This window comes from Papaver somniferum, unplaced genomic scaffold (genome assembly GCF_003573695.1).
Source record: "Papaver somniferum cultivar HN1 unplaced genomic scaffold, ASM357369v1 unplaced-scaffold_6, whole genome shotgun sequence".
NCBI lineage: Eukaryota > Viridiplantae > Streptophyta > Magnoliopsida > Ranunculales > Papaveraceae > Papaver > Papaver somniferum.
The window spans coordinates 701,195-715,736 of NW_020648748.1; the positions used below are offsets into that span (position 1 = coordinate 701,195).

The window sequence follows — 14,542 nt, forward strand, 5'->3', positions numbered from 1 at the left end:
CGTACATGTACTTCTCGTGACAAGAGAGTGTAAGACTTGTTATTGGAGGTCAAGTCAATTTGGTGTGGATGACAGTCGCTTATCTTGTAACTGATGATATGTATTTGTATGGCGCATCATTGAGTCATTATCAATGACTGCAGGCTTAATTAGTTGTCTCTTGGAGAGTATGAAATGGAGGGGTCACCTATTCATGTGAGATTTCAAGTCTGTAAAGATCAGCTTGACAGTTATCTAATTGACTGAGAACAAATGTGGTCGATAAAAAAAAAATTAACAATGAAGATAAAGGTTCAAGAAGTGGTAAACAAAATAGTCGCTGCATCAACATTGACATAAAAATTGATGACTATGTAATATCTAGGTTTCGATCATAGTATATGTACAATCAAATAAAACTATAAATCATAGGTGGTACAGAAGTTTGTTTGTGTGGTGCTACAAGAGTGGAGAATTCAAAATCATTACTACACATAGTAGTTGTAGGAAAAGTGGATAAGTTCAAATCCAAATCCAAACTCAATATCCTATTATTTGATTTTCTTACTTCGGGTATTAGTGGCTGCTTTTCATGAGTAGTACTATTAGTAATATCAGATGAAGAAGATGACAATTCTGTTGTTGTCGCTGCGGCTGCTTCTGTTGTTGGAGAAGTATCTATCAGGGTAGCTCTATGCTTTCTCATATGACCACCTAAAGCCTGTCCGACGGCAAACTCTAGACCGCAAATTGAACATGCATGAGTCTTTGGTTTTCTCATTTGCTGTTGGCTACTAGGACTGTCTGATGATATTTGGTTTACTAATCTAGGTTTCTTGTGACTGGCTCGGTGTCCTCCAAGTGCTTGAAATGACGGAAATTGTCTATTACATGTTTTGCACTTGTAAACCCGACTTCGGCTACTCATTGATGTTTCCTGTTTCTGAACCACAGGGCGAGGATCGACCTCTCCTATGCTGATGTCTTCCATTTCTCCTCCACTTCTCTTATTACCCATCATGTCTTTGTAACAGAAGAAGAGATGGATGCATTAAGTTTTAAAGGAAAATCGGATTCTATGAAAAAATATTTTGGTTTTTGCAGCTAAAGAAGTGTAAAATTGTTGTCTAATGAATGATGAAAAAACCCACGGTTCAAGGTTTATATAAGACTTGTTGTTGCGGGATTTTCTTGGTGAGTGACGAAGTATATACACGTAAGAGAGCCTGTCTAGCTAATGCTAATTGCAGTGTATTTGACTAGTAAGCTAGCTAGTGTGGTAGAGAAGGTGTCTAGTTGGAAGCGAACTTCTATAGTTCTTTAGAAAAATATTTGTGGTATGAAAGGGGGCAGTTTTGTTGAATAAACTAAAGGAAACAAACAAGAAGAGAGACTTGATTGGCATTAACTTAGCATGGAAGATAATCTCAAGATAGTTTTACTCGGACCACACGGTATTGGTTGCAACATACTATTATTCTTGTTTCGATCAGAAAAATAATCTATCTATCCTCGTAAGTCTTGACTTGAGTACTAAAAGTATGGTCACTTTTTGTCTCAACACGGCACACGCTATTAACACGACAACTTAACCGATACGATCTGCAAGTTAGCATCAACACATCCCTTTCGATAGCTGATACTCTTGACATGATGACGTATTGATGTGTCTCCTTAACATGAAAGTCTTGGAACAAATCAATATTTACGATATTTTAATTTGTGACTGATTTAGTCTTGCTAAAGTACGAAAGTGAAATGAAATTAATCTGAGATTTCCGTGAATTCATTCACCAATCAACGAACACTCGTTAGCTTTTACGGTCAAGTAAACAAGCAAATAAGTTGATGCAGTGTACTCTTTGAGACTCAAGTTGGATAGTGGTTAGTTATAGTACCTTGATTTTTATTTATTTTTTAATTATTTTTTTCTCCTGATAAAACGTTTATGTGTATCTGTACTTGGAAATATAAACCGGAACTAAATTAGCTGGCCTAACACCTTGTTTGTCTAGGTATGATTTCGGATCTAAATTTTGCTCGGGTCTGAATAGTCTCGAGTCAGATGTCAGGTCATTTAAAGGTTTAATTCGGTTCATACATCTGAACCAGGAGTAACTCGGTTCATACATCTGAACCAGGAGTATCCGGGTGATCAGCCACTTATAGGGCATTTATGAGACTGGATACAAATTTTCTACATAATCTTGTTATTTAACAATGTTTTAGTAAGATCTAAGGACAATTCCTATGGAAATCAACTTTTTTTTTGAGCCACGTGGATGAACTAGCACGTTTTTGCATTATGGGAAACAAGAGTAAAATGAATAAATCTGATATTTTAGGGTCCCAGTAGTGATTTTTATAATATAAACTAATAAGGGTTAGGTTCCACTGATTATTTAACTAATAAAACAAACGGTCCGCGAGTTATATCCCCAAAAGCGTCACTATCCATTCACAAAAAACGCAACACAAAAACCCCATCCAAACAAAAGTAACACAAAAACCCCCAAAGAATTTGACGAAACCAAAATAAAATTTGATGAAACATCATATAATCTGATGAAACAAATTTTGAAATTTGGGGTTTTTAGTTTTTGTATTAATTTTTAAAATTTTGGGGTTTTTATATCAATTTTGTTTAAGATGGAGTTTTAATGGGTCCGAACATTTGAATGGAGTTTTTATACCACAAGTTTGGTCACCTTGGATTTTTATGACTAGTTATGTAAAACAAATACTAATAAAATACGGTCCGCGAGTTATAACCCCAGAGATGTCACCATCCTTCCACAAAAAATCCATCAAAACAAAAGTAACACAAAAACCCCATCAAAACAAAATTAACACAAAACCCCAAATTTTATTTTGGTTTCATCAAATTTTATGATTAAACCAACATTTAAATTTGGGGTATTTGTATCAATTTTTAAAAATTTGGGGTTTTTGTATCAATTTTGTTTACGATGGAGTTTTAATGGATCCCAACATTTGAGTGGGATTTTCGTACCACAAATTTGATCACCTTGAGTTTTTATGACTAGTTTTGAATAAAATATAAGGCCTAAATATAATGACCGAGATTTGGAGAGAGAAAACGAAGGGGCGGTCAAACATCATCCGCGGGAGGTTTTGGATCACCCGCCAACGGGTTTACTTCGCCCTCACAAGTGTATATTAAGCGTGCGTGTAATCTACTACCGCAAACAACAAACCATCAAATTTGTTGGTTTGCCCATCTGTTTTTCAAATTTGTTGAGTCTATAATGGGAACAAAATGAACAAATACATAGGAATTGCTCTAGCAAGTCAGATTCAAATATAATGAATCAGATAAAGACAAGCCACCTGAGTTAGGAAAAAAAACCCTGCAAAATCAAGTTTTCTTGTGGTTGTCATTTTAGTACAACAGTAAAGTCATTGGGAGATTACTTATCTGATTCACTAAATGAGAAAAAAAAGAAAAAAACCCTGTAAAATCAAGTTTTTTTTGTGGTTGTCACTTTAGTACAACAGTAATGTTATTGGGAGATTATACGGAAGTGATACACATCCCGCGGGGTCAATCCCGCGGGTTGTACCGTAAGAGAGGGAATGGGTAGTTTTCTTATGGCCCGACGGATTTGTAGAAGGTGGGTTTAGTGTGATATTTCTTCTCTTTTCCTTGTCGGAATTTTCAATCATGTACCGCTACAAGCGTGTTGTTTCTTGTTACTTTTTGAATTCGATGTATTTGAGATCCATGTAATCATGATTTCCATTAATGTAACTGAATTACCAAAAAAAAAAAGAAAATAAGTCAAATTTTCGTTTATGGCCTTTTTGATACTCGTGATAATTCTCTTGTATGGCCTTTTCTATCCAATTAGCATTTTGAAAAGACCCTCGTAACATTTCTGAATATTTTAAGGAAGAACCATTGGAATTAAAAACAACTGTATTCTTTAATTTGTTTTTCTGTTTGTTAGCGTCTTCTAATATTTTAATTAATCTTCTTCTTTTTTTCTTTTTCTGGTCTTTTTGTTTGAGAACCTCTGTTAGAATTAGGGGTGCACGTACCCTACCCATATCCGTCAATCCTATCCTACCCGTCAGTTTTTTAACCGTATTCTACCCTATCCACTATTTGGCGGGTAGGGTGGCGGGCGAAGATTTTCTTAACCGCCAATAAACGGGTAGGGTGGCGGGTAAAGCTCGAAATTATCCTACCCTACTGGTCTTCGAACAATTCCTACTAGGGGTGCACATACCCTACCCTACCCGCCAATCCTACCCTACCCGCCAGTTTTTTAACCGTATCCTATCCACTATTTGGCGGGTAGGGTGACGGATAAAGATTTTCTTAACCGCCAATAAACGGGTAGGGTGGCGGGTATAGACCATATCCTACCCACCCTACCCGTTGTGCAGCCCTAGTTAGAATTTGGCTTCTGCCCTCTTTTCTTTAAAAAAAAAAAAAAAAAAAACTTTAGTCGATAATAAAACAAGAATTAATTAAAATAAAATCATCTGTTTATGTACTCTATAAATCCCATGTAAAATGTTATTACTCAGCTTAATACAAGTATGAATTCTATGTAAAATGTTAAATCTAGTTACATTTTTAATCAGAATCAAATAAAACTATAAACCATGAGTGGAGTAGATGGCATATGTCTGTCTGCTTTTTCAATAGTGGAGAATTCAAATTCATTATTACTATCTAAAGGAAGAAGAGCTAAGCTCAACTCTAAATTCAAACTCAACACTCTCCTGCAACTGTTTGATCTCTTCAGTACCGGCACTTGTGGAAGTACATCTTCTTGAAAACTAATGTCAGTATTATCAGATGATGAGGACGACAATCCTGTCGTTCTTGCTGCTGCCTTTGTCGACGAGCACTCATTCATGGAAGCTCTATGTCTTCTCATATGACCACCTAAAGCTTGCCCAATCTCAAACTTTAAACCACAAATCGAACACTCATAAATCTTTTGTTTCATCACTTGCTGCTGGTTATCACTGATACCTTGATTATCTAATGAGTACAGTTCCATCAACCGAGGTTTCTTATGACTCGCTCTGTGGCCTCCTAGCCCTTGAAACGATGGAAACTTTTTATTACATGTTTTGCACCCGTAAATAAGGCCTTCAATACTTGTTGGCATCCTCTGTTGCTGGATCACAGAATCATAATCGATATCTCCATTGTCATGCGATAATAAGCTTAAATATTTTACCCTGGTTGCTGCCATGCTTTTTTCCGTTTCTCCTCTGCTTCTCCTGTTACTCATCATACTGCAAGAAACTGAATATATTGCAGCACCCAATGGTTATGGCATAAGCCCCTACTAGTATCGCGATAACCTATGTAGCAAGAAGTCTTTTGCTGCACCCAATCTTTATTATTGTAACAAGTGATTATAATTTTTTGCCACACTCTTTGTTACAGTTGTGCGGTAAAAGTTTCATTTTGCAGCAATAAATTATAGCTTTTAGATGCAGCTGAAAAATACTGTGACTAGGAATTTGCTTTTGCAACACCTATATTGAAGGTGTGGTGATATATAGCGTAGGAATAGCTAGAATTTCTTGTAGTGTCTCTCTGTAAAATGATGGATTGTGAATAAATGAAAATGGGGAATTGTTGTCGTTGTGAATGGAAAGTGAACTATTGTTGGAGGAATATATAGAGGATGTAAGCCTGCAGCCTACCTATTATCAGACTTGTGTTACTTTCTTGACGTGAGAATGAAATGACTAAAAAATATTTCGTTTGGTGTAAAGGTTTGTACGAATTTCAGCTTGGGATTTTCTTGGAAAGTGATTAAATTTGATTAGTAGTACGTGTGACAAAGAACTACTAGACGTGCTTGGAAACTTCCAGCTACATAAAAAGTACTCCTATTTGGTTTTTTGGTTTCAGAAGTATGCGCAAAAAAGGAATGGTTTAGTTTTATGTGAGTTGGAAATGCATAAACAAACAGAGAGATTCTGTGGATGTGGAATAAACAAAGACTTTATTGGCCTAACTTAACATGGAAGATACAATTGGACGCGGTATATTTGCTGTCAAACTTTTGCACAAGAAAAATAGTATAGCTGTACCTTTTTCTTTTCTTAACTGCACCTTTTTTCTTTTCTTTTTTGCAGTGTTATTTGTACCCCACCAAAACAAAATCCCGACCTTCAACTATCATTCAGCAGCCTTCCTAATTAAAGTTGTAACTTATATTACAACAACAACTTGTAATAGTGGAATTCTTTGGGAGAAAAGTCCAAGAATGAGCGATTGAAGTTAAACACAAAAAATCAGAAGTGCCTGTTTGAATCTCGTTAAACTAGTAAAACTACAACCGCTGAACGTTCCATGCATGGAGCTCTCAAAATAATGTTGATAAATGTAGAACTATGTTTAATTAAGTTTCCTCACCACCAATACACAATATCTAGCTGTGAAAGATATTCTTTTCCAGCAAGGACCGGCGGCAACTCTGAAGGATATAAACGACTCGGTCTGTGTTCCAACTGCATGGAGTGAAACCTACTCCTTTCCTATTAGCTCGAATCAAATTGGCGTTAGTCTAGACTGCATAGAGTTGTAGGCACTACACCATTTCCAGGACTTTGTCACAGGTTATACCTGCTACTTATTGAATTTGTAACGGTTATAACCTGTTGTAATAGGCTGTTATTAATAATTGTGATGATGTTTTGTAACGGTTTTATATTTGACAATAGTCAGATACAGTCACATTTTGAAAGCGTTACAATAATTAATAGCCATAATTGACCTAATTTTATTATTGTGACACGTGTCATATTTGTCACATATATCTTAACGGTTTTAACTGTTACTCTCTATTTACAACAATTTATGAATGACACGTGTCTAAAACCGCCACACATACAACAACAGTTATATGTGTTACTTCCCATTTTGTAACGATTCCTTAGAGGACACGTGTCAGCCTTGTACCACGAATATTGTAACAGTTAATCTGTTACTTTTCTTTTGCAACAACTACTGAGATGATGACACGTGTTATTTTACTTACATTTTTCCTCCCGTGTTGTAACGGTTACTCCTATGAAAAAATTTAAAATTTTAATTCAAAAATAGATGGGTATTTCAGGTCGTCATCATGAACCAGGTTTTCCAGTTTACAGACCTGCAATATGATTAAGCCTGAGTCCAACACACAATTGCAATATGCTCTTTTTCAATCAGTAATTCATACATTTTCAATCTGTGAATCATAAATTTTCCACCATCTATACACTCGTTACAGAAACACGAATACAGAAGAGGAGGAAACAGAAGCTATAAATAAACAGACCACCAATTTATGTTTTCTATCTAAGAAATATAACCATGGCGCGCGAAGATGATAATTTCAAACTAAATGATAATTTCCACTTAAAAATACTGGTCTATAACTCCTCGACGAATGGTAACATAATTTCAATATGCTCTTTTTCAATCAGTAATTCAAACATTTTCAATCTGTGAATCATACATTTTCTCTGTGACACAAATGCATAGTACGTAAGATGTTATTGTGACATTACGACATCTGTAAGCCACCTTTCTTTTCTATCTATTATATTTCATAAGACTGTTTTTCATTAACTAAAGTCAAATTTTTGTAGAGATAGATGGATTACCTCTCTAGAACCATGAAACAAAAATACATAGTCAGCTCAAGTCCCAACAACCAACTTCAAGGCGGAAAAGATCCTGCAAGCACAACAGATGTTGTCTCCTGCAGAACATCACAAACCGTGATCAGACCTAAACTTCCCCTAACAAAGGTTGTATTTGAATGACAAGAACTAAAAAATAGTGAATAAAGACTTTACCTGTATATCACGATTGAAAAACTCAAAAGCATCATGATTTCTGAAGTCTTTGAACTGCAGAACAAAGTTAAAAGCCTATCAACGAATTCTGAATTTGCGAACATATAGATTAAGGGTCGGATTCTTGCTAGTGCAGTATAGAGACGAATTTCCACAACAGGTACTCTCACTCCTAACGATCAATCAGACATCATCAACAATGGTACAGATCAGATTCAAGCCATAAGCACAAGTATATAAGGACACACAACTGAGTCGCTGACAGATGTTTTTAAACATGTATGAGATGAAAGTTAATAAAAGAGAATTGAAAAATAAATCGTAATCTGGTAACCAACGGCAGACCTCAATACAGCAGGGCCATTTGCATTACTCCAGTTATCATGGTGTAGAGATACATAGGCAGAATCATGCTATTCATAGCTGCACATTCATTCGAGCTTGCATCGACAAATGTTTAAGCCAAAAAAGAGTAACAATGTATAATAGAAGGGTCAACCTTAAAAGCCACAAGAACACACCATAATGATGACGCAAATGACATTCCTTACGAAGAGTAAATGTATATGAAGTATGTTGTCAGTGATGGACAATGGCACACATATCTAATTCCTATAATTAAGATGCAGAATAACAAACTTAACCCAACTTCGCCAAGTAAGAGATAATATATTAATCATAGCAAAACTTTGCCCACATACTGGAATAAGATACTACTCAGTATAGCATTTTTCATGCCTCTCATCCATACAGAAATATAAAATATGGTCGTTATGTGGGCATACCTTCAGCCAAAGGTAAATCCACCAGAAGGAAGTTGGGGCTGGGTCCCTCCAAAATGGAACTCTGTTTGGGCAGCATCACTTAGAGGAGGCATTTCATCTTCCTCCTCCACCCAGTAAGTCTCAAGAATTTCACTGCCTTCTCATATATCTCAGTGTTGCGTGACTCTGTAAGTTTTCAATCTTCTCCAATCCCTCTTCCTCATCAGTGTTTCCCATGGTCTTCTCAGCCTTCTCGAGATCTTCCAAACAGACGGTAACAATCCTAGCATCAGGGCAGATTAAAAGATCGCACAGTGGTTTGATACAACCTTGAGCTACGAAGTACCTGTCACACAGTCGTTTCTTTAGGGAAAATGCAGGACACTGAACTATTTAGCCATAATCCAAACAAAATTTGCATTCCACGCATTAAAACGGGAGCGCTTAACCTTTATAAATGACCCTACTGAACTTCCAAGTACCAAATATTGTTGCAGGTCCTTCCATTTGATTCAGAAACAGTAAAATGCAAAGCGCAATCAAGGTATATTAAGCCTCCAATGTAAATAACCCATACACAACTTGGTAACAAGCCAACAGTTATAAAGGCATATTACATATGAGATCTATTTTCCTTCCCCAGGAATCCAAAGTAAATAATTTAGAGAAGTGCGCAACTATTCCTACGTATTACAGAACATCCAAAGTTTATCAAGAAGAGGTTATGCCCTATGAAAAATTTATATCTCTGAATTCCCCATATAACATGTGATAAAACAATACTAATACAACATTAAAACAAAGTGAAACAAAGGCTCAAACCAAACCATTACCGAAATATACATGTATATATATACCAAAAAAATAGGAACTATTACCCCTTCTTCCGTTGGGACTTTCGTCCAATGAGTTGTGCGTATACAATACAAAGGAAGGAGTCATGACATTTGACAGTAAACCATAATCTCAGCCATCTCATATCCTACACACAAACAACAATTTGACAAATAAAAAACAAACTAGTCAGGATCTAAAACATAATTCAGAGCTGAATTTTCATACTACAAAGAAAGTTGTAACTACAAACCAAAACTCGGGTTTAGATTAGGAACCAAAGCCCCGCATTAATTATCTAAAGCATGACTTAGAAAGAAATTATTACTTCACCAGTTCATCTTCTGACCTACTTCCAAAAAGAAAACCATTTAAGAATCCAACCTCCATCTGAAACATAGATGAGTACAAAATCAAATTCAAAAAAACCCAAATAGAAAACCTAGGGTTTGATTTTCATTAAAAATCCCAAAAATGAAAACAAAATCAAATGATTTAAATCAAAATCAGAAGGAGGGAACTAGAAGTAATCCTAAAACGAACCACCAAATTACCTAATTGCTGGTACATCAGTTAATACTTCTTCTTCCTGCTGGTGAATCCCTGAATTTAGAAAAATAGACAAAACCCAATCACAATACTATATCGATTCTTCCATTAAAGTATAAAACCCTAACACAATTCAATTACAAGAAAATTCAGATATTGAAAAATAGAGATCTATTACAAAATAACGGCAGTGGCAGTACAAAATCATGTTGCGTGGTACTTCGATTTGAATTAAAAGACTAAAATCTGAAGTGAAAATGGGAGGAGCGGCAGTGCTTTTCGAAGAAGAAGAGTGAAGAAGAAACTGAGAGAAGAAAGAAGAAATGAGGCAGCGACAGGCTTTGCGATTAGGTTTAGATAAGAAGTTCATTTTGTATAAAAGGCTAGGATTAACTGATGAGGGTAATCACAGTGTTAGGGTAGTTTATGGCGGGTGGACGGGTTGGATCGGGTGAGGGAAGCTGCTACCCGTAACTCATACCCAACCCAACATGTGGCGGGTTCAGATTCTGTGATCCATAATCGACCCGCTCCTAGGCGGGTGGTTCGGGTATAGGTATCGTTTGGCGGTGCGGGTTGGGTTGGTGGATTGGGATGGTTTTGAGCAGTCCTACTGCTGTCCATTCCTCGGAAAATCTATACTCCTACTTGAGATTCATATATAACTTTCACAACAACCTTCAAAATATAAAAACCCCCATCAGATAACACTCTATTACTAATAACACAAAATTAAATATAAAACCTCCCTTCAAATAACGCTCTATTACTAATAACACAAAATAAAATCAATAAGCCAAATCAAATTGTAAAAATAAATTGGGTTTTTAAGAAAACATTATCTGAGTTTCTCATTCGGATGAACATTCCAGGTTCGAAGATTACTAGATTTAGAACTGAGTATCTCATTGGGATGAACTGGAGACGAAATATATCAAATTTGAACATCCCAGGTTCGAAGATTACTAGACAGGTACCATATTTTCTGATTCAGATGAACTGGAGAAGAAATATATCAGATTTGAACATACCAGGTTCAAAGATTACTAGAGTTAGACCCGAGTTTCTCATGCTGATGAACTGGAGAGCAAATATATCATATTTGAACATCCAGGTTCGAAGATTACTAGAGTTAGACCCGAGTTTCTCATTCGAATGAGTTGGAGAGGAAATATATCAGATTTGAACATCCTAGGGTCAAAGATTACTAGAGTTAGACCTTAGTTAATCATTCAGATGAATTGGAGACGAAATATATAAAATTTGAACATCCTAGGTTCAAAGATGACTTGAGTTGGACCTGAGTTTCTGATTTAGATGAACTGAAGATGAAATATATCAGAGTTGAACATCCTAGGTTAGAAGATTACTAGAGTAAGACCTGAGCTTCTGATTCGGATGAATTGGAGTCTGGAGATGAGATATATTAGAATTGAACATCTCAGATTCGAAGATTATTAGAGTTGGACCTGAATTTCTGATTCAGAATTACTAGAATTAGACTTGAGTTTCTGATTCGGGTGAATTGAACATGAAATATATTAGAATTGAACATCCTACCCTTATTAAATTATGAAAATGACCATATTACCCTTACTGGCAATAAGTGAAATAAATATCACGGAGACAGTGAAAATGACCAAACTACCCTTATCAAAAATAAGTAAAGTAAATATTATAGACCGTGAAAATGACTATTTTACCCTTATTGGAAATAAGTGCAATAAATATTATGGAGACTGTCAAAATGACCAGACTATCCTTATCGGAAATAAATACAACTAAATATTGCAGACAATGAAAATGACCATATTACCCTTATTGGAAATAAGTGCAATAAATATTATACAGACTGTGAAAATGACCAGACCACCCTTATCGGATATAAGTAAAGTAAAAAATTACAGTCTGTGAAAATGACTATTTTACCCTTACTGGAAATAAGTGCAATAAATATTATGGAGACTGTGAAAATGACCAGACTACCCTTGTCGAAAATAAGTAAAGTAAATATTACAAACTATGAAAATGACCATATTACCCTTAATGGAAATTAGTGCAATAAATATTATGGAGTTGTGAAAATGACCGGACTATCCTTATCGAAATATTACAAACTGTGAAAATGACCATATTACACTTAATGAAATTATTGCAACAAATATCATGGAGACTATAAAAATGACTAAAGTACCCTTATCAAAAATAAGTAAAGTAAATATTAAAGTCTGTGAAAATGACCATTTTACCTTAGTGGAAATAAGTGAAATAAATGTTATGGAGACTGTGAAAATGACAAGACTACCCTTATCGAAAATAAGTAAGGTAAATATTACAAATTGTGAAAATGACCATATTACCCTTAATGGAAATTAGTGCAAATAAATATTATGGAGACTGTGCAAATGACCAGACTATCCTTATCGAAAATGACTAAACTTAGACCCGAGTCTCTCATTCGGATGAACTAAAGAGAAAAATATATCAGATTTGAACATCCTAGGTTCAAATATTACTCGACTTAGACCTGAGTCTCTCATTCGGATGAACTGGAGAGGAAATATATCAGATTTGAGCATCCCAGGTTCAAAGATTACTAGACTCAGACCTGAGCCTCTCATTCGGATGAATTGAAGATGGACTGTATCCGATCTTATCATCTCGGGTACAGATATTACTAGAGTTAGACCTGAGTCTCTCATTCGGATGAACTGATGATGGATTATATCTGCTCTTATCATCTCGTGTTCAAATATTACTAGAGTTAGACCTAAGTCTCTCATTCGGGTGGACTGATTCTCATACTCATGAACTAGAACATTTATGATCTAAGGAATGCAAAGTTTGCAAATCGTGGCTTAATGCAAAGTTTGAAACACAATTAGATTCATCTGATTATCTTTCATGATTGACTGATCACCATATTTGATCTAGAAGTGTTAGCTAAATATGGTTAAGTTAAAAGTGTTCATGTGGCTAACTTCGGTTAACTATATGGTTGGATTCATCGTTCTTACGAAGTATCCTACTTATAATATAACACTTACCGCCAGGTTTCAAACTTGGAGACAGGTTCATGCCTCGAAGTTGACGAAAATGGGTCTGTTTAAGGTTTGGGGTTGGAACATACCAGGTTCAAAGATTACTGGAGTTGGACTTGAATTTCTCATTCGGATGAACTAAAGACGAAATATATCAGAATTGAACAACACAGGTTCAAAGACTACTAGAGTTAGACTTGAGTTTCTCATTCGGATGAACTGAAGACGAAATATATCAGAATTGAACCAACACAGGTTCAAAAACTACTAGAGTTATACTTGAGTTTCTCGTTCAGATGAACTGAAGACGAAATATATCACAATTGAACAACACAGGTTCAAGGACTACTAGAGTTTAGACTTGGATTTCTCGTTTGGATGAACTAAAGACGAAATATATCAGAATTGAACGACACAGGTTCAAAGACTACTAGAGTTAGACTTGATTTTCTCGTTCAGATGAACAGAAGACGAAATATATCAAAATTGAACAACACAGGTTCAAAGACTACTAGAGTTAGACTTTAGTTTCTCATTCGGATGAACTGAACACGAAATATATATGATTCGAACATCACAGGTTCAAAGATTGCTAGAGTTAGACCTGAGTTTCTCGTTCGGATGAACTGAAGACTAAATATATCAGATTCGAACATCACAGGTTCAAAGATTGCTAGAGTTAGACTTGAGTTTCTCGTTCGGATGAACCGGAGATGAAATATATCAGATTACTAGAATTAGACCTGAGTTTCTCGATCGGATGAACTGAAGACGAAATATGTCAAATTCAAACATCACAGGTTCAAAGATTGCTAGAGTTAGACCTGAGTTTCTCGTTCGGATGAACTGAAGACGAAATATATCAGATTACTAGAATTAGACCTGAGTTTCTCGATCGGATGAACTGAAGACGAAATATATCAATTTTGAACATCACAGGACCAAAGATTGCTAGAGTTAGACCTAAGTTTCTCGTTCGGATGAACGGAACACGAAATATATCAGATTTGAACATCACAGGTTCAAAGATTGCTAGAGTTAAACATGAGTTTCTCGTTCAGATGAACTGAAGACAACATATATCAGATTACTAAAATTAGACATGAGTTTCTGGATCGGATGAACTGAAGACGAAATATATCAGATTCGAACATCACAGGTTCAAAGATTGCTAGAGTTAGACCTAAGTTTCTCGTTCGGATGAACTGAACACGAAATATATCAGATTCGAACATCACAGGTTCAAATATTGCTAGAGTCAAACATGAGCTTCTCGCTCGGATGAACTGAAGACGAAATATATCAGATTATTAGAATTAAACATGAGTTTCTCGATCGGATGAACTTATTACTTATGACGAAATATATCAGATTCGAACATCACAGATTCAAAGATTGCTAGAGTTAGACCTGAGTTTCTCGTTCGGATGAATTGATGATGAAATATATCAGATTCGGACATCACAGATTCAAAGATTGTTAGAACTAGACCCGAGTTTCTCGTCTGGATGAACTGAAGACGAAATATAT

General features: G+C 35.6%; 2 protein-coding genes and 1 long non-coding RNA gene across 9 annotated transcripts; all 3 read right to left on the reverse strand.

The window, feature by feature from the left end:
• Positions 1 to 301: 301 nt before the first annotated feature.
• Positions 302 to 1,096, reverse strand: LOC113343562 (zinc finger protein ZAT8-like). The gene has a single exon (XM_026587717.1). The coding sequence runs from the start codon at positions 998 to 1,000 to the stop codon at positions 389 to 391; it is 612 nt and encodes a 203-aa protein (XP_026443502.1). The 5' UTR covers positions 1,001 to 1,096; the 3' UTR covers positions 302 to 388.
• A 3,406-nt stretch (positions 1,097 to 4,502) lies between these two features.
• LOC113343456 (zinc finger protein ZAT11-like) lies at positions 4,503 to 5,632 on the reverse strand. Its single transcript, XM_026587632.1, has one exon. The coding sequence runs from the start codon at positions 5,256 to 5,258 to the stop codon at positions 4,596 to 4,598; it is 663 nt and encodes a 220-aa protein (XP_026443417.1). The 5' UTR covers positions 5,259 to 5,632; the 3' UTR covers positions 4,503 to 4,595.
• Positions 5,633 to 6,909: 1,277 nt separating this feature from the next.
• Positions 6,910 to 10,305, reverse strand: LOC113343458. 7 transcript variants are annotated; one of them, XR_003357261.1, is made up of 7 exons: positions 10,150 to 10,294; positions 9,977 to 10,025; positions 9,467 to 9,812; positions 8,610 to 8,934; positions 7,825 to 7,878; positions 7,630 to 7,727; positions 6,910 to 7,133 (listed from the first exon to the last, which is right to left on the reverse strand). It is a non-coding gene; the product is annotated as an uncharacterized LOC113343458 (long non-coding RNA). The 7 variants fall into 7 exon arrangements; XR_003357262.1 differs by lacking the exon at positions 6,910 to 7,133 and having other exon boundaries at positions 7,357 to 7,727; positions 9,467 to 9,570; positions 9,772 to 9,812; XR_003357257.1 differs by lacking the exon at positions 6,910 to 7,133 and having other exon boundaries at positions 7,357 to 7,727; positions 9,467 to 9,570; positions 9,756 to 9,812.
• Between the last annotated feature and the right edge of the window lie 4,237 nt (positions 10,306 to 14,542).